Below are 20,084 nucleotides of genomic sequence, written 5' to 3'. Positions count from 1 at the left end.
TCGCAGTATAAAGATGTATAGTTGAGTTGCACAGAAGCTCTTGTAACGAACATGTGTGCAGGCTGTTCACTCCAACCTTGATCTTAATTGTTTAATTGAATCAATGAAACCTCCATCTCCAGGTCCTGAAGCAGTGGATTCATTATACCTGTTTAACCTGGAATGGACCTCCAGGACTCCCTGCCTGCAAACAGAGCGTGACATTACTGTAGTTTTTCTCTTGAAACCTATTGGGCGTCACCACGAAAACAGGGCTGAGTCCGCTAAAGCCGGGAAAAAGCCTTTTTGAGGGAGTTGGGCCACCTTTCGCCACAATTAGCAGACGATTTGGCCAACCACAACATTTCCTTCCTGGAAAGTGTCACAAATAGCTTTTAATTTGAGCCCCTGTTCATGCTGTGGCGGTTCCTTTATCATGCACTTGTAGCAGTTAAACGCTGGTGCATTGGTGAGACCACCTTGTTTGCACAGCTGTCTTGGGGGCTGTAGACAAGCAACGATCAAAAACTAGTCGTTCCAGTCCCCCAGTGTGACCCCCTCTGTGTGGCTTTCTAATTGAAAATGTGACAGTCACGCATTGAGCTGAATCCCTCCCACCACTCCAACGGGCTGTGTGCTTTAGGGGTGTGTTTGATCCTTGGATTCTGAGAAGACACAATACCAGGGCACTCTACTGGGGTTCGATAATGATAACACCTGTTGATTTTGTTTATTTAGGTTGAGTTTGTTAGTTTAGGTGCAATTGATTAACACAGAGATGCAAGACAGCTCTTCTGAATATCAGTGACCAGTGACCAAGGGATTATCCTTTCATCTGCAGTGAAGGGTGTCGAGTTGTTCTGGCTAAATGTTACTGTTACATAAGTAATGAAAGATTCTTTGCCATGTAATGCCATGCTGGTACAGTATTCCATGTTTCATTTCCTTTGTCAAGCTTTCTGTGTTCCGGATGCATAGTATTTCTACACTATGACGTTGTGAAGACTTTCATATTGAAAATAACTGGGAGAAAAAAAGTAATTTTGGACACATAATAAATATTTTTTTCCATTGCTTTATATGGGAAAAAAACAGCATTTTTTTTTGCATCTGTCCCCATATGAGGTCGCTATGCATGAAAGGATTCAAATGCCTTCACCATGATGATCCCCCCATGTTCTATCATAGTTCTTGTGCTTTCCTCTGACTTGTCAATATGGACACTTCCTCGAGAGGTGCCCATATTGAGGAGCAATATGACTAGGCATCAGCTATAGAGCCCTGTATGACCTGTGGGGACAGCCTGTAGTGCTGGATCCGTGTTACCCCTCATTAGATTCCAATTGCTACCTGGGTTTGCTTGAATGGTTGTTGAAAAGGTTTAACTATGCTGTCCCAGTGCATATAGGAAGTACTTATTTTAGTTTCTTTTGTTTGCTTGAGGACGCCTTTTTTAATCAGCTGAAGATGTATAAAACGGTCTCCAAAGCTGGTGTATTATATATACGCCTTCATCTGGTCCTGTTAAAAGATATGATTGAAAAAAAAAGACGTTCTTGTTCGAATTTGTGTGAAATGTTATAGGCTAGGCTTTTTTTTTTATGACAAAATCGATTTTTCTAGTAGATTATTTCTGGTGCAGTTGGAATTGGTAACTAATGTGACCTGGAGTGGGGGGCGTGGGGTCTTTCAGTATTTTGGAGAGGCCGGTTCAACACTACCTGACATTCCTGCTGCTGTAACAGTATGCACGCCCACTTACAGGTAGAACAAAAGTAACTGTCTGGAAACTTTAACAGTCAGTCGGTAAGACTTTCCCCAGGAGGGCGATTCTCACATACTGTTTCTTATGAAGAGAAGGCATTCCTCTTGACGCTATCTCACCTTCGTTTCGACACTCAGCAACAACAGGTAAACTGTTATGGCCTATAGCCAATTGCATTAAATTGACACAATGCACGTCTGTGATTGATGGGCCTAATTATTAATACTTTAACGCAGGTGCATTGCAATGTAATTTGCTATTATTATTATTATTATTATTATTATTATTATTATTATTATTAATAATAATCTATTTATTTCTTAGCCAGGGCGACTTACAATTGTGATAAAAACAACAGCAGCACCACGACTTTTGTTAATATTGTTGTTCTCAACCAAGCGTCATGCACGTAAGTCTTCTCTCCAGTCTAAATGGGTCATTTCTACGGGCGATGCAGTATCGTCTCGTGTTAGAGAACTGCCCCAATGCTTTGAAATTGCAAGTGTCTTATTTAATCCCACAAATGGCGTCGCTTTATTTATTTATTTATTTATTTATTTATTTATTTATTTTGAGAATCTTTTAGTTAGCAGTTTTGGGGGCCATTATTATTCATTGCAATGCCTTGAGACGAATCGATTTTAAGGGGGTCCTGTTACCACAGCGACATCAGTAATCATACCCCTTTTAAAAAATAAAAAAAATTAATCGATCCACAAACGCAGTTGGAAAATGAAGTCCCACGATACAAACAGTATTTGGCTGTTGTATTTTCCTAAACCAAAAGTTTCGCATGGGAAATAGGCACTGTAATAATTTAGCATTTTATTTTGTCATTATCCTTTTAAACCTTGCGTTTTGCAGTGCTGTCACCAATGTTTACACTGGTTTTATATCGTCTAGTTTGATTGTTCTCTTCTTTTACTATAGTTTACAAAAGTTTTCTAAGCTTTTACCATGGTAGACCACAGTAAAACTTAAAATTTTGCATGAAACACATACTCGTACTGGCGTTCTCAACATGTAATGTATAACAACCCCAAATTAAAAAGTTTACAGTTTGTATGACTGTATGGAACATTACACTGTTAAGATGTAGTTTACTGCAGCTAACTTGCCATTCATGGTTGGCCTGAGCCTCCAATAATAGGATCCTTGTTAGAGATAAGGCCTCTATTGTTAAGACAGGGGGGCTAAAGATAGGCATTGTCCTTCAGCAGCAAGCTTGAAATCATCCTATTTGCCAGAGCTCACGAAAGACCTTACTGTGTGTAGCTGAATTGTCACTATGTAAACACACTGGATTTTTCAATAGAGGGAGGGACAGGAACTTGCCTGATCCATAGGTGGTTAACGATGTGTGCAGCGCTGGGAGACGAGTGATGCAGGAAAGCACTGTATAAATGAAGACCTGTCTTCTGTAATCAGTTTAACTGTGGCCACTGTTCCTGGATCGTTTACTCTTCATCCCAGAAGGAATTGCCCTTTCACAGACAATTAAACCCTAGTTAAATCTCATTTTCTAGAGCAGCCTGGGAGAAAATAAGACTTGCTGGTAATATTATAACACTGGAACGAAACAGCTTGGTGTATTGTTACTTTAACCAGTTTTTCCTATGCAGCTCAGGGAGTCAAAATTCTACATTGTGAGAATAGGACGTTTGGTCACGGGGGTCCAGATTTTTACTAAAAAGCCCATATTCACACTTCTAGGAATACAGCATCCAGGGTGGCTACGGCCAGGGGTTTATTTGTAAACACAAAGGTGTCGGATCTTATAATTAAGGAAGAGGGATAGCATTTTGTATTCTAGACCTGATGTAGTGACTTTGATTTACAGCAGCTCCCATTTGTGTTTCCAGTTCTCCTCTGCTTGTGGATCAGGGATTCATGCTTTATTGTTGTTGTCAGTACCTCCATTCCCACCTTTGCCTTAACATAATCTTATGATGATCTTTTTTTTTTATTATTATTCATACAGTTCATCATTCTCAGTTTTTAAAAGATACCAGATTTGGGATCTGGTTGATCCGGTGCACATATGAACCCATTCTAGTCCTGGAATCCACCTGTCTGATTTCAGTTTGGGACCCATCGATGTTGAAAAGCAGATAACGAACTCCATGTCATTTTCTGGAGCAGGCAATGGAGTACATTCCTCCCCAGAGCGCGATGGATCCCAAGAAGGACAAGGAGCCAAGGAGCTTCAGAGACACACTCTGCTGCAAGGTCATGACGGCAGCCATCATCCTGGTCATCATAGCCATCGCCACCTTCATCGGCATTGTGATTGGTGAGTAGACCGCATCCTGGCAAGCTTTCAAATCAAAGGAGTGGTCTGTGGCGCACTGATGAAGGCCCATAGCCGCAACACGTTTTCTTTTCTAAGTAAATTGTTCTTTGGAAATAAAATACAAATTTACAGAGCTCTCCATCGTTTCCTTTTCTTGCAGCGTACGTGGTTAAACAGGAGTGCAGTTACTCTGAGACCATGGAGCTTAGAGGCATCGCATACGCTCCCAGTTTACAGGACGAGACGTCAACGTATTCTGTTGTTCTTTCATCAGCGCTGAGGAGAAAGGTGAGGGGTGGGTTCTGATAGGGTGTGGATACAGTGTAGAGCAGGGAGAGGGTGAAGAAGCCCATTCCAGGTCAAGTCTTTGTGTCGAAATTGTAGCCAATGAAACCTCTATCCAGGTACTGACTTATTCTACATTGACTCATGTGGTCCTGCTATTAAGGACATTTTTTTTTTTCCCTGTTCCAGATAAGAAACATCTTCTTGGCTTCATCAGTGGCAGAGTACTATGTTGATACGGACATGCTACAGTATGGGTAAGTCGTAAGCAAAGGGAGTTTTACAAAAAATTAAATTAACAGTAAGCCGAAAGAGCTCCAAACTGCTCGACGGTGAAAAGCCAAATCAGAGAGTTTTGATGTGAGATTTAAAAATACTGACGGGCTTCTCAGCTTTCTGAATTCAATTTGGAAGCAAGTTCCAAAGTGAAGGCGCTCAAAAACTAAAAGCCCTCACACCATAGGCTTTTAAACAAGTTTTTAATGTGATGGATAAAAAAAACAGGTTAGCGTAACTGTGTAATCAAAGAAACTACAAAATGATAATTCATAAGTCAACCGGAAGCCATAACACTAGTACAGTATTTCATGTTAGATTTCGAAATGTCACAGTTTTTCATTTAAGTATATGGAAAACTACAAAGCGGTATGTAATTCAATATGTTAACGTAACATTATTCAGCAGGTCTAATTCAACTTTATGAAGCGAAATTCATTCTATAGGGTGATGCAAAACTGTTGGCCATAACTGTAGTTCAAGTACACATGCCTTTCAGGGAATGCCCTCCTCAGTGATGTTGCACTCTCCTTGCAGCAACAATAACGGCAGTGTGGTGGCTTCCTTCCGGCTAACCTTCAGCGTGAACAGGATACACGCTTTCTCCAGGCACTTTGCCCAGGATACCCTGCGACTGGGGCTGGACTCCTTTCTCCGGGAGCAGCCCTTGGGGGTCTTACAATTTGGGGAGATCACCTCTGTCATCCTGCTGGGTAAGCAGATCTCGGATCACCCCTGCAATGCAATAAGAAAAAGGAACCTCCCTGGATTGTGACAGGCTTGCACTGTTATTATTAGAGTGACATAACCTTTTGTATGTAAAATTGTACTCGCTAACCACATTGAAATGTAACATGTCCACAGCTGCTTAGATTATTAGATTCTGATGGCTTTGTGGGGCACGAGTAAAAATATTTGCAGTTACTGCACCTTCAAAATGCTTCTTCTAATGGTAATAACAGTCTTCTTTTTATTTCACAGGACCGAGCGGAAAGTCTTTCTTTAATATAGGGAGCGCAGGTGAGTCGCACATATGGGGTTATAAGCAATTACCAGGCTTCTCCCAAGTGTGTTTTTTTTGTTATGAATTGTAACAGATCAGTAAACCTATCAAGTCTGTTGAGCTGTGTGTGTGTTTTACTGTCTGTGTGTGTTCACTGTGTCTTTTATACTGTGTGTGTCATACTGTGTGTGTGTTCACTGTGTCTGTTATACTGTGTGTGTGTGTTTCAGTGTCTGATTGTGTTTAACTGTATGTATGTTTCACAGTGTGCTTATGTGTGTTTAACTGTGGGTGTGTGTCTCATCATGTGTGTCTGCGTCCACAGAAACCTGCCCTGTCAACACCTTCACCTGCCAGAACAGCGAGTGTGTCCTAAAGACGAACCCTGAGTGTGATAACAAAGCCGACTGTGCTGATGGGTCTGATGAGTCCTACTGCAGTAAGTGTCCCTCTCTGCCTGGAGCGAGTCTAGCAAGCAGCATCAGGAGCTATCTGTCTGTCATTTTCACCACAGATTCATCTTCCCTGCTAAAGAATAGTAAAATAACAAATGAATGATGCTCCCAAGAGTTTTCCAGACACTGTAGTGCCTGCCTGAGCTGATCTCCTTTGTGATGGTTCTTTCCAGAGTGTGGTACCAGGCCCGCCATGTCCAGCCGGATTGTGGGGGGCATCGACGCTGAGCGAGGGGAGTTCCCCTGGCAAGTGAGTCTGAGGCAGAAAGGATACCACATGTGCGGGGCCTCTGTCCTCAACCGGAGGTGGATCGTCACCGCGGCTCACTGCTTCGAAAGGTGAGGGACCAATCCACACTGCTGGAGATCTCTACTAATGAGGGCACAGATTTGATTTCCCCAAGCACAAAAACAAGCCAGACTAACTCACCCCCAACTAGGTCACACTGCATCCCAATCTCTCAGCTCTAACCAGTAGATCACACAGCATCCCAGTCACTCGGCTCTAACCAGTAGGTCACACTGCATCCCAGTCTCTATTTGCTCTCATCACTGAAAGGTGTCTTGCTTTCCTTTCCTGTTCTGTAGGTTTGACGACCCCAAGGGCTGGAAGGCCCTATTTGGGACGAACCTGGCCACGGGCACAGAGCCCGGCGCTGTGGAGCTGAGCATCAAAACCATCATCAGCCACCCCCAGTACAACAGCCAGACCTCGGACTACGACGTCGCAGTGCTGGAACTGGAGACCCCCCTGAACATGGGGACCCGCATCCAGCCTGTGTGCCTGCCCTCCTCCTCACACAGCTTCCCCCCCGGCAAGCGCTGCACTGTGAGCGGCTGGGGACAGCTCAGCCAGGACAACAGTGAGTCAGAGGGCTTGCTGCATGTTTACACAATACCAAATCAAAGTTATGCAATTCTTCAACCATGGTTTCAACCAGGTGTCTTTCTCAATGGTTTCTGCTTGTTGAAGTCTGTGACGTGGGTCATCGCACATCAGCTGCAGGAGAATTGTGTCTCTTTGGCTGCACCTATACGATCCAAATTAATTATTAAACTTCTATACAAATATATATATATATATATAATCACTTTTATCCGTACAGTAAATTATACAAAATGTCCTTATAAGCATGGTATTATACACCCTCTTACAAAGAGAGTCTAGTTGTTGCAGGTCACTGTGGTTGACACCAAGAGCCATGGACAAAGAGTTGCCCACCAAATCCTGCGTGCCGAGTCTTCATTTTATTTTGCTGTGCTTGAAAACCATTGAAGTTAAGCCGCTCCTCTCCTGTGCGTGTTTACAGACAACTTGCCCAACTCTCTCCAGAAGGCGGTCGTAGCCATCATCGACACAGCGCTCTGCAACGCTCCCTCTGCTTACAACGGCTCCATCACTGACCGCATGCTGTGCGCAGGCTTCATGGAGGGCAAGATCGACTCCTGCCAGGTACGCCCAGCCCTTACCAGTGCAGGGATGGAAATGAGACTCCCGTTGCATAGCTGTTTGATCCATTTCTGGTTTTACTATAACTTTAATAAGACACACCTGAGCTTGTTGCCTATGCACTGCGGCTAATCAAGTTCGTAGTAAAACCTGGAATGGGTGAAGCTGCAATGCAATAGGAGTCTTATTTCCATCTCTACAGGGTAATGGATTGGTTTCTGGAACCAGTGAATTAATGGAGAAGCAGAGGCTGGATGCGAAATGTGGTGCAGCGCCGCCTTTATTTCGTTATCTAACAGTGCCTCGTACAGAAACTATAGTCATGGACTAATTGTGAATTAACCAAATTCTTCAATAATCAAATCAGGAAATATCGAGGCAGCACTGTACATGCTAGAACAAATGCTGGTTAGTATGATGATCATGAAGAAAGCTTTAGCATTGGTTCATTTACTGATGTTTCTTTAGAAAACAGAATGCATTCTTACATACTGAGTATTCACTATGTGAGAAAAAGCTGCGCTATAGGACAAGGAATGATGTGTAAGAGAATTACATATACAGCTACATTGTGTCTGATGAGTTTTGCAGAGAGCAGGTGCATGGCGCCCCGTGACTGACGCCGCTGTGCTCTGGGTCTGCGTGTGTTGCAGGGTGATTCGGGCGGCCCCCTGGTTTGTGAAGAGGCTCCGGGTCGTTTCTTCCTGGCTGGGATTGTGAGCTGGGGAGAGGGCTGTGCCGAGGTCAACAACCCAGGGATCTACTCCAGAGTAACAAATTTGAGAAGCTGGATACTCAGCCATAGCAACCAAACAGAAACCAATCTGAGGCCAACATCTACTGCAACTACTACTACTACTGCCATTACTACCACTACTGCCATTGCTACCACTACCACTCCAACCACCAAGACACCCTCTACCATACCAGGTAACACAGCGCCCCCTGGCCACCACTGATCATAGTGCATTTTACAAATGGTGCAGACAACAAACATGGTCATTTCAGATCACTTAATAATGTATTCTTGTTTATTTCTATTCCGTAACCTTTTTAAGACGCTGTATTAGAGAGGATGTAATAGTACAGAAGTGAATGTAGTATTTACCTTTGGAAGGGAGGGAGAAGGATTTGGGGGTAACACAAATGTAAGGCATATGCGTAACTAATAGGGGAAATGGTTGCTTGAAGAGAGGAGCAATTCTGATTGAAAAAGGGGGTCTTTCCAAATGAGCAGACAGTAAATGAAAAAGAAATACTCTAATGCAGTCCAAAACCACTGTCGCTTCCTATACCATAATGTGCACTGCAGAACACGACCGGAAACCGTTTTGGGTAGATCAAGAGTATATCGTATATGATATACCCCTGAAACCTGCAGCTCAGTCAACATCAACACCCTGCAAGGAAAGGATGTTTGAAAAGATTATCAGTGCAAAACTGTGATTGAGGGTGCGTGCTGTGCAAACATGCTTTTGTGTGGGCAGTGTGTGCTGATAGAATGTTTTGTTGCCTGAGAAGGAGGCAATAAAATTTGCTGAACTGACCTCAACCTGACCTGGTGCAAGATCAAAGATAAGCCAGCAATTAGCTTTGCACACAAGGAGTGTAGAGACTGTATAAAACAGCAGCACGCGGAGGTGCATTCGAGAAGCATCAAGACCCTCCGTGAACACACCAGCACCGTGTCCGAGGCTTTCTCCCAGAAATCACTAACCGATATCATTGCTTCATTTCTGCTTATAACTTGTGGTCTTGTGATTGTAATGATAATGATTAAGGTGTAAAAGTGTGACTTAGAGTGATTACTGGAATCAATAAAGGAAGCATGTTGAATTCTGTTTAAATCCTTGTTGTGTGTGCTCCTTCACACACAAATGCATGCATTATTGTAATTGAGTTACAGATCTGTAATGAGTGCTCTCTCTCTCTTGGCAGCGGTAAACTGCACCAGCAACTTCCTGTGTGAGAAGGATGTATGCATCAGTAAAGTGAACCCAGAGTGCGACGGATTCATCGACTGTGGCAGCGAGGCTGATGAGGAGAACTGCGGTGAGCAGACTGGCACTTTTCACAAAGAACTGATGACAGCAGCAGCATACCAGTTATATACAGAGCAAGGGTCTTTACTGCAGTGCATGACACTCCCAGGTCTCAATGCAAAACTGATCGTGCCGTGTAGTTCATTACCATCACAAGCAGAGGCTGACTGAGCTCATCTAACACCTGAGTGAGATCTTAGTGTACAGGTATAGGATGTTAGGGTGACTGTTGAAGGAATCAAGAAACTATATTTAGTTTCTAATGTTCTTATCTTTGAAAGTTCCCTTCTAAAAGCTTCCCATTGTAAAAGCCTAGCAAAGTGTAATAAAGCACAGTGAAAGCATGGTAAAGCATTGTTAAGAATAGCGAAGTGTGGTAAAGCATTTTAAGAAACATGGCAAACAATGGCAAATGCATGGTATATGGGAAAAGCATGGCAAAACAGTGGTAATCTTTTTTTAAGGGTGTGGTCTGCTGTTTACCAGCTCAGCTGTCCTTCTCCCTGTTGCAGACTGCGGGGACAGGCCTGTGATTGGCTTCCAGAAGATTGTGGGCGGGGTCAACGCGCAGCGAGGGGAGTGGCCGTGGCAGGTCAGCTTGCAGTTCCAGCGCATGCACCTCTGCGGGGCCACGCTGATCCACAAGAAGTGGCTGCTCACTGCCGCACACTGCTTCGCAAAGTACGCTAGAGAGCTGGGAATGGAGGGTGTAGCTTTATTTCTCATGTCATCCAGCTGCTCAGCTGTGTCTGTGTTGTATTGCTCTGCAGTAAACTGGCCCCGAGAAGCTGGGCGGCCAGCCTGGGCTCCCTCTCCTCCTCTGGGAAGGGCGGGGTCCGGGTCACCCTGCGGAGGATCATCCTGCACCCCCGATACAACAGCACCAGCATGGACCTGGATGTGGCGCTGGTGGAGCTCTCAGTGCCAGCCCCGCTTGACGGCACCATCCTGCCTGTCTGCCTGCCCTCGCCCTGGCACCGCTTCCCAGAGAGGACCGAGTGCTTCATCAGCGGCTGGGGCACCACGGAGGAGGGAGGTGAGGCAGCACTCACACAGGGGGAAGCAGCGGGGAGGGAGAGGAGAGAGGACAAGGGGGGAGGGAGGAGAGGCAGCACTCACACAGGGGGAAGGTGCGGGGAGGGAGAGGAGAGAGGACAAGTGGGGGAGGGAGGAGAGGCAGCACTTACACAGGGGGAAGCAGCAGGGAGGGAGAGGAGAGGCAGCACTCACACACACAGGGAAGCAGTGGGGAGGGAGAGGAGAGGGGAGAGAAGGGGGCACCACACACACAAACAAACATGGAAGCAGAGGGAGGGGGGGGGGCTGGCCAACACACACGAAGGACATCCGCAGCAAAGGGAGAAGGTAGTGGAGAAAGGTACTCTGAGGAAACTTAGCAGAAGTGTTTCACAAGAAGTGTTTATCTATGCTTTGCTGATCCAGAAGTTTGTCTGAATTGCTACTAAAATTTATTTTTAAGTACTTGTCTATCTATCTATAGGAGTGCTTTAGATTTATTTGAGTTAGATTTGGTTTGCTGTTGTTAATGTCTTGAAGACAGGATGCAGCACAAGCAAACTGAAGGCTGACGGAAGCCCTGATTAACCCTTTCCTCTCTGCTCTCCCCCAGGCTCGCCAGCCAAGTTATTACAGATGGCTTCGATCGATATCATCAGCCAGTCAGAGTGCCTGCAATCCTACGCCAATGGGCTCACCAGCAACATGATCTGCGCTGGCTTCATGGAGGGGGGCACAGACTCCTGCACGGTAAGGGAGGGGCACAGGCTTCAATCTGGAGCCAATCAGTCTCAGGGTACAAAAAAATGTAAATATAGTGTTTTAAAGTATTAAGATAAGTTTCAACAAATATTAAACATTTAGAAAAAGGTTATTTCCAATGGTGTCCTTTTAAAGAACAGGTGGTTTACCTTCCGTCAAGTCTACGTTTTACAGCGCGTCATTGAATTGTATATGTTTCTTTAGGTATCAATACACACGCCCCCATTGAGTGTTGCTTAGTGATGGACGATTGCATGCATTTGCTTTATTTCTTTGCCTGTGTGCCATGTCTTTATGTGCTGTCCCCCCGTCCTCACTGCCCTGCGTGTTTGTCTCTTGACTCAGGGTGATTCTGGGGGCCCCCTGTCCTGCCGGGAGCCCTCGGGTCGCTGGTTCGTGGCTGGGATCACCAGCTGGGGCCGCGGCTGTGCCAGGAACTCCTTCCCTGGGGTGTACGTGCGTGTGACGGAGGTGCGAGAGTGGATTCAGAAGTACCTGCTCTACTAGAGTCGTCAGCTTTACAACCAGACAGAACATCACAGATAGAATTGGGAAATAAAGCTCCACTGGAAATATCTTGAAAGGCCATCTCTCCCTGTGCTGTACCTTCAGCACAGCACCCCTGCTTTTCATTCTTGTGTTGTTTAAAGGACTCTGTTAAGCAGCACCAGAATGACATGAGGGCAGGAGAGTACAGACAAGCAGTTAGTGTGAAACACACAGGGGGTTGGGGTAGCAAGAGGGAATCAGTTGGAGAATTGGCTGGTATGCCACTCAGAAGTGGTAATTTCAGTAACCCAGACTTGAATCTTGTTTTATGTATAGGTCAGTTGTACAGAGGAACAAACTTAAGACAAGGGGAAAAAATCACCCTGTAATTAAGTGTATTTTACTCTTAAATGAATTATTTGGTGAACTTCTTTCTCCAAGATTATAATCATTTGATTTAATGAAGAATGCTTTTCAAATACCACAGCCCTCGATACAATCTTTTGCATACTTGAAGACTTGTCTTATCTAGGCAGGAAATCAAAACATTTATCTATTCAGGAAACTGTGGTAGACAAGGTATGCATGGCTGTAATTGTTTTTTACTATGCTTATTTCCATGGCTATACTGTGCATTTACCTCAGTGTACCCTGGCTTGCCATGTTTATTAGAATGCTTTAGCATACCTTGCTATACTTTAAAATGCTTGTATTGGGCTTTATTACACTTTGCTATGCTTTTACTGTGGGAAACTTTTATAAGGGCATTGTATTGGATCCAGTATCTCTGAACCAGTCTGATCAAAATGATTGTTCACATTACCCTTGCTGAAACTGGTTTCACATCCAAAGCAAGGTTCAGTAACATCCCTAGACCAGCAGATTCAGAGACCCGTTTGAAAACTAGAAAATCAACCCAGTGTAAATATTTCAATTGAAATGAACTATGAATAGGATAAAAGATTAAAAAAAAAAAAAAGTAAAATATCAATTCAATCAGATTGTGGTGCAACCAATTAATTTAAAATAAAATAAAAAATCACGTTACTATTCTCACTTTTTGTTTGTGTTTTTTTCCTCATTTATTACACATTTCAGTTCACTGTAACTTCACAGTAAAACAATAACAGAGAGAATGAACCAGTTTCTTTATTAATAGTACCAGCAGCGACACAGAAATGCACAGTAGAGCACGATGTTAGTGCCACATGACTTGAGTTTTTTTTAATGAAAATCAGCCTTGAGGTAGCTGCAATTTCAATCTGGTCCACCAAGTAAACCAGTGTCAGGACAGCCAGACCATTGGACCAATAGGATAAGCAGGCTTTAACTGTAGCTCAGTGGCAGTGAAACAGCTGAAGCCCCAATGGGAATGCCTCGAAGGACAGAACGTGCAGTTGAGTTTGTAAGAGCTGTTCTTGTATCTGCAATACGGATCATTTTCATTCATGTCTCATCTGCCCTTCGCTGTCATTCAGTGTGTGGGTCTCCTCTGCCCGTGGCCGTCAAGCCCACAGTTTAACATTCCCACATGAAATGAGGCACGGGTTAAGAGAAGCCACACAGAGAGCTCACTCTACAAACCTTCCTCCTTCTGAAACCTGAATGATCCTGCATGGAGAAGGAGGGGAACAGTGAGCTCAGACTGGTGTAATGAACAGGTTTGGGGCAGTGGAAACAGTTTCTCTTTTCTCATTCAAATGGTCTTGCCGTCCAGACACTAGCTTTTAATGATCTTTACACCTTAACAACCCTTTACGTTATGTGAACCCCCATCGGTTCACCGGATTTGTTAAATGCAAGGAGAACAAGTGAAAATAGGTCTTTCCTAGACTAGGCTTATTAATTTTGGAGTGGATCCCCCCACTGTTCAGATCAATAAAACAGAACCCCATTACAGTACTGCCAACCCAACCCACCCCTGATTTTATTCTACAGACAAAGCAGGCAGAGACCCAAGAGGGGTGAGGGTGGGAGATACATAACAAGGTAGATCCCATGACTTTCATTTATATAAAGCAAATTTGAGAAACCAAAACCATTTCCCCTTTTCATTGTTTGTGAACGTCATTTAAAACCAAACAAACAAACACACCGACGGCGTTTTCATTCCACCTGCTTTATAAATGGAAAGTCAGGACCTCCATGCATTCCTACAAAGACACAGGGAGGGAGAGTAAGAGCCACAGAGACAATCCAGTAAAAGAACAAGCTTGAAAATAACACACAGAAAGGTGGCAGCACATTTTGCCCTGCTGGTCAATGGGTGTACATTCCCCAACACAGATCTGAAGCAGCTCAAGGGGTACACCAATCCTCTTCACTGCTGGAAGCTACACTGCCACAGATGGAAAGGCACAGCTGGATGCGGGTGGCCAGCAAGTTAACACCGAGGGCTCCCTAGTCCAGGTTGATGTCCTAGTTCACTGCCAGGTGGCCCCTTGCTTGGTACACCTTGCTCCAAAGTGTTTTCCTCCGGTTTTCGGGAGGCACAGGGAGGGCTGCGGACGGCTGCGTGGTTAAATGCGCGCTCTCTCCCGCTGCAGTCTGGAGTTGTACGCCCGCGAGACGGTGTTCCATGCGTCCATGTAGCGATCCATACACATGGCGATGCATTTCTGCAACAGAGCGACACAGACGCATCGTTACTGGAACATCACAGCATCGTCTACATTTTGAGTCGGTGCAACAACCTTAGTCATACTGCGGGGGTGGATAAAAAGGCTCCCACTGCATAGCGGTTTGATCCATTCCTGGTTTTACTCCGAGTTGAATAAGACACAGCTAGGCTTGCTGGAATGAACACATTTTGCTTCATAATCTGCCGAGTAATGTTACGTTAACATTGAATTCCATACCACTTTTTAAAAATGTGACATTTCAAAATCTAACATGAAATACTGCACTATTATTTGACAATATCATTTTGTAGATCTGTTGATTACATGATGTTACATAAAATTTTAAAATGATGTCTCAATCCTAAAATTCTAGGTGACGCAAAACTTTTGGCCAGAGCTGTGTACTGTTGCTTATCAAGCTGGGTGTAAAACCTGGAATGGGTGACCCTGCTATGCAATAGGAGTCTTATTACCATCCCTGTGCAGTAGAGGTGGGGATTTCACAAGAGTAGCTTTGTAGTAAGGTGTCTATATTTCACACATACCAGTGCTCTCAATAGCAGACACAAGATTGATAGCTTTTCAAATGCAATTTGATTGCGCATGTAGTTCAGTGGAGAGTATTTCAATGCTAGTTACTGGTTTGTAAAGACACACGGATACACTACCTGCTCGGAATTGTCCAGCGAACCACCTGGTTTGCCGACGCACTTCTTAAAGCACTTGTCTGTCATCCGCTGTAACAGGGAGGGGAGACATGAAAAAATCGCATTAATATGGCTTCCTACGTCATGTGTAGAACACAGGAGGTTAAGCTTAGTGAACAAGTTAGGTTTTAGGGCAGGGGGTGGTTAGGGTTAGGGACAGGGTGGCTCGATTGCGTACAGTTGCCGAACTGTGGAAGTGAAAGATGGGAGTAAATGGCAAATGCACTCGCATCATCTGATGCCCTCAGGACACTTTCTATCGGATATTCCTTTATGCTCAAGCGTTAGAGAATGTTTTACATCCCAGTGACGTATACTGATACCACAGCAGAATGTCACATACAGCACTCTTTAGAGTGTCTATTTCAGATGTTGGCAAAACGGTTATGTAGTGTACCACCACGTTGATAAAATATCAAGTTCTTAATATTTTGTAGTACTTTGGCAGACATAAAATGACAACCATTGATCGCAGATAACAGCTAGAGTACTCAACGTGTTTGAAAATGTAACTTCTGAAAGAATAAAAAATACTCTATCTGATTAGCGCCGCAGCCTCTGACACTTCGACCCCAGACAGACAGACCACGGTGCGGAGCGGAGCGGCCCGTGACTGTGGGTACACTGCGCGACCCCACCATTCCCACGAACCTGCAACAGCTCCTGCGCGTTCGCCACGGCAATCTGCACCTTCACTTGCTCCATTATCGTGCCCGGGTCCATCTTTCCGGACCCAGCGGCTCCCGAGGAGAAATCAGAACCAAAACTGTCCATAATCGTTCACTTTGGTAGCTAAAACGAGATTACTGCAGGGATCAGAGAGACTGTGAAAGTCACACGTGAAAACTGCACCGATTAACCAAGCGACCCTTGTCCTTGAAACACACAGGACGTCCGCCACTGCCAACTTCCTGCCGTGATGGGATCTGGGAGTTGTAGTTTTACAGCGAGCAAAAGCTTTGGGGAACAATGGTTCACGCAAACCTGATTCAGGGCTCCGATCCCTATTCTTACCAGTAATACTAGGGGGTGGTTTTAGCTGTTTGAGCCCCCCCCTCACTGAAATTCATTATTCAACGACGTTGCTGAAAAAAAATATCAGTCACCTAGTACGACACTGTAAAACCTCGTCCCAAACAATGTTGAATGTAAGCTCTGACTGGTTGCTTCGCTGCCCGCCTAAGCACACTTCACATTTAAAAGAGGTATCAGTCAAACACATAAAAGAAGACGCAATTCAATACTGAAGTTAGGACACAGCTCCAGCAAATACACCTTGTAGAACGTAGTAGGTGTAGGCGAGCCTCTGAAGAGGCGAGGACGATGCGTTGCGCATTTATTTGACCGTAATGTGTTTCTAAGTTCATTCAAACACGACACTGCGCACGTGTCCCCCCTCAAGTTTGCAGGACTGACGGCACGCGCAAACAAACTTTATTTGAACTGTGTCGAAATGAGTTCATTTTTAAACGTCTCGCCGTTTTAGCTTAAATCGTGGGTTACATGATTACGCGGCACAGATACAGACATTAACTTGCGCACGACTTGAAACCCCAACATGCTCTGTTTATGGCTTGTGTCGTGTAGATACAATGAATGGTAAGATGGCTAATAAGGTATAATTCATTCTGGTGCAGACTTGAGGTGAATATAATGGGTTTTCTTTAAGTAATTGCACCACGACAAGGCCCCCCTCGCTGCCCGGCGCCCCATGCAATTGCATGGGCTGAGTGTGTCCAATACTGACTGCGGGCTGGTTGGTTCTCACCGCACAGCCTCTATCCTATTGCATATACATGTGTAAACTGCACTGTATGACAGATGGTAGTACAATACACACTGTTAAGTATTTTTGTAACTTATTTTGTTTGCCACGCTTTTCCCGTGGATATACTAATGCATTTATCACAGTTTACCATGGTGTGCTGTGTTCTGTAATACTCGCTTTACAAAGCAGACCTCTGGTGCTTTACAATGCTTTCACTGTGCTTATTACAGTTTCCTATGCTTTTACTACGGGGCGTTTTTATAAGGGGTATTGACAATGTCGACCCAGGGGACTTTTTCGACCTGAAAAAAGAAACAAGGACCAGGGGTCACAAATGGAGATTAGATACAGGGGCATTCAGTAAAGAAAATAGGAGGACATTTGTTTTTTACACAGAGAATTGTGAGGGTCTGGAACCTACCCCCCAGTAATGTTGTTGAAGCTGACACCCTGGGATCCTTCAAGAAGCTGCTTGATGAGATTCTGGGATCAATAAGCTACTAACAACCAAACGAGCAAGTCTGTAAACTTTCTTATGTTCTTATGTTCTTAAGGATCATTTCTATAGGCTATGAAGGTCCACATAGTGCTGTAGGTATTCCACCACTGAGTGAAACTAACACAGAACCAATGGAGTATTCTGTTTATCTCACAAGTACTAAAATGAGAACAGAATTCACTCTATAGAAATGAATACAAAAACAGTTATACTGTATACTAGAATCCGCAACACTTTTAATGCTATCTGCATTGAAAAGCTACTGCGTAGTACTACTGCATATCTATATATATATATATATATATATATATATATATATATATATATATATATATATATATATATATATATATTATTTTTTTTTTTGTAAAGAAACTATCAATACTGAATATGGTACACATATAGGCACATCAGATATCAGGTCTTGGGCTATCAGCAAACGCTGCATGGCTTGTAACCACTATATCTTATATGGGAAATCTAAGAGCTGTGGTATGAATAGCAGACTCATTCAAAACAGAACTGCAGAGCATGTTGATTTTAAAAGAAGATCATTCACCACATGACGAAGTAAACAAGAATGTCAGTGACCACCACCACCTCTGAAATAAACGAACCCACCGAACATGAAAGTGTGTGAAAAAAAGGTTTGACTTACAGACAGATCAGTCGATCTAATTACCCCCAGATTGTGATAGACAGCCATGTAGGCTGACACAGACAGCATGGTTTTCAGGTTGCAACAAGGATTCTAAAAGCCTGATTAATGTAACCACATCACTTGATTTATATTTTTAAAGTGTCAACCAGTGAAGACATGACTCATTTCATCTCAACTCTTTGAAAGCCATATACTTAGTGACCCAAATCAGGTTTTTAGAAATCTTGCTGTATGACTCTGATGCTGTCTCTAACCTCTGCTGAATGAAGTCTTTTTGCAAGGGGCATCGCAGTGTTTCTCTAGATATATGTAAAGTAAAAGAAAGATGTTTCTGTGATATATCTTTTAATAGGAAAGCAGAGTATATAAAGATGAAGTTGGCTCTTTTGAGCAAAAACTTTTTCACTGAAGCTTTTTCTTTGACTGTTTGATCTCATTGACTTTATCTGCAGCAGCAGTGAACTCAGCTAGCCCATCACTACGCAGGCAAATTACTACCTTTAGGGCTGATTCCACCAATCTGGATTAACCACTAACCCAGATTCAATCAGGGGTTATATCTGAATCATGTTGCACAAAACTTTCACCCCAGGTTTTATATTTAATCCTTGTGTAAAATGAATCCAAGATGAAACATTTCTTAATCCAAGATTTACTCATCCTGGTTTACATTTTTGTGATACACTGTAACTGTGATTAAAGCATAATACCAGATGAACTAATCCTAGTTTAGCAATAAACAGAGTTTTTGTTTAATCCAGGTTGGAGGCTGTGTGGTCCAGTGGTTAAAGAAAAGGGCTTGTAACCAGGAGGTCCCTGGTTCAAATTCCACCTCAGCCACTGACTCATTGTGTGACCCTGAGCAAGTCACTTAACCTCCTTGTGCTCTGTCTTTCGGGTGAGACGTAATTGTAAGTGACTCTGCAGCTGATGCATAGTTCACACACCCTAGTCTCTGTTAGTCACCTTGGATAAAAGCGTCTGCTAAATAAACAAATAATAATGAACCAGAAGTGATGAAAAAATACCATGCTGAACTTAACTTAAGAAAAAGAAAAAGTTTCAGGGATATAATGAAAAATGGAAGCAACATAAGAATTGGAAACCAAATCACATGTTTGATACAGGGATGGAAATAAGACTCCTGTTGTGTAGCAGTTTGATCCATTCCTTGTTTTACTGTAAGTCTAATAAGAAACATGTGAGCTTGTTACCTGCACACTGGAGTGAATCCCTGTCGTATTTCCACCCCTGTGATACATGGGTAAGAAAATCATTTCATTTGTACTCCCTATTTAATCCACATTCAAAGTTAAAAGATATACATTGTCCCACACTTACCAGACACAGTGGGTATTAATAACCTTGATGTGAACAAATATGGAAACTGTTTCTGAGAATTGACAAGCCTGCATATCAGCATATCAGAGCACTGCATGAGCATTATCAAACACCAAGAGTGATAAAAGATACAAGATACGTGACTCGGACTGTTTTCAAACCACACAAGTCAAAGATAAAACGCATGCTGGTAATTCTTAAAACGACAGGGACCTATGAATTACATTTTCACCTTTTCTTTTTATTTGCCCTTCTTTTTTATTGCTTGCATTCATTCTTCATGAATTTTTTTGCAATCGTATCAAATACTATGTTTGTTATTTTTTACTTTGTATAGAAGCTGCTTTCATATTCTAATTGTCTGCTTGAGATGCATGTAACCCAGGACAGATCAGCCAGGGTCTTTATAGACGTTATTGCTCATCAAGTTGCTGGCAGTACACAACTGAGCCACTTTATAGTCCCAAGGAGGCTTGGTGGTCCAGTGATTTGCGAAAGGGGCTCGTTACCAGGAGGTTCCCAGTTCAATCCCAACTCAGCCACTAGCTCACTGTCACTTAACCTCCTTGTCCTCCGTCCTTCGGATGAGATGTTAAATCGAGGTCCTATTGTAAGTGACTCTGCAGCATGTGTTGATGTATAGTTTACTCTGTAAGTCGCTTTGGATAAAA

General features: G+C 43.5%; 2 protein-coding genes across 3 annotated transcripts; one reads left to right on the top strand and one right to left on the bottom strand.

Moving 5' to 3' along the window:
- Window positions 1-1,090: 1,090 nt before the first annotated feature.
- Window positions 1,091-12,872, top strand: LOC117401196 (transmembrane protease serine 9-like). Of its 2 annotated transcripts, none has more exons than XM_059015009.1 (16): window positions 1,091-1,890; window positions 3,887-4,037; window positions 4,198-4,325; window positions 4,512-4,579; window positions 5,136-5,311; window positions 5,580-5,618; window positions 5,927-6,040; window positions 6,230-6,395; window positions 6,645-6,919; window positions 7,367-7,509; window positions 8,160-8,436; window positions 9,445-9,558; window positions 10,061-10,229; window positions 10,319-10,584; window positions 11,179-11,315; window positions 11,673-12,872. In XM_059015009.1, exons 2-16 carry the CDS (start codon window positions 3,890-3,892, stop codon window positions 11,832-11,834), a joined length of 2,382 nt encoding a protein of 793 aa, XP_058870992.1. In that variant the 5' UTR covers window positions 1,091-1,890; window positions 3,887-3,889; the 3' UTR covers window positions 11,835-12,872. The 2 variants fall into 2 exon arrangements, with proteins under 2 accessions (XP_058870992.1, XP_058870991.1); XM_059015008.1 differs by lacking the exon at window positions 1,091-1,890 and adding an exon at window positions 1,918-2,153.
- Window positions 12,873-12,947: 75 nt separating this feature from the next.
- LOC117401197 (mitochondrial import inner membrane translocase subunit Tim13) lies at window positions 12,948-16,096 on the bottom strand. The gene is made up of 3 exons (XM_034001692.3): window positions 15,796-16,096; window positions 15,106-15,174; window positions 12,948-14,434 (listed from the first exon to the last, which is right to left on the bottom strand). Exons 1-3 carry the CDS (start codon window positions 15,916-15,918, stop codon window positions 14,336-14,338), a joined length of 291 nt encoding a protein of 96 aa, XP_033857583.1. The 5' UTR covers window positions 15,919-16,096; the 3' UTR covers window positions 12,948-14,335.
- Between the last annotated feature and the right edge of the window lie 3,988 nt (window positions 16,097-20,084).

Source organism: Acipenser ruthenus, chromosome 49, assembly GCF_902713425.1.
Source record: "Acipenser ruthenus chromosome 49, fAciRut3.2 maternal haplotype, whole genome shotgun sequence".
Classification (NCBI taxonomy): Eukaryota; Metazoa; Chordata; class Actinopteri; order Acipenseriformes; family Acipenseridae; genus Acipenser; species Acipenser ruthenus.
Note: the sequence above shows the minus strand (reverse complement) of the source record. Positions and strands in the feature narration are given on the sequence as shown.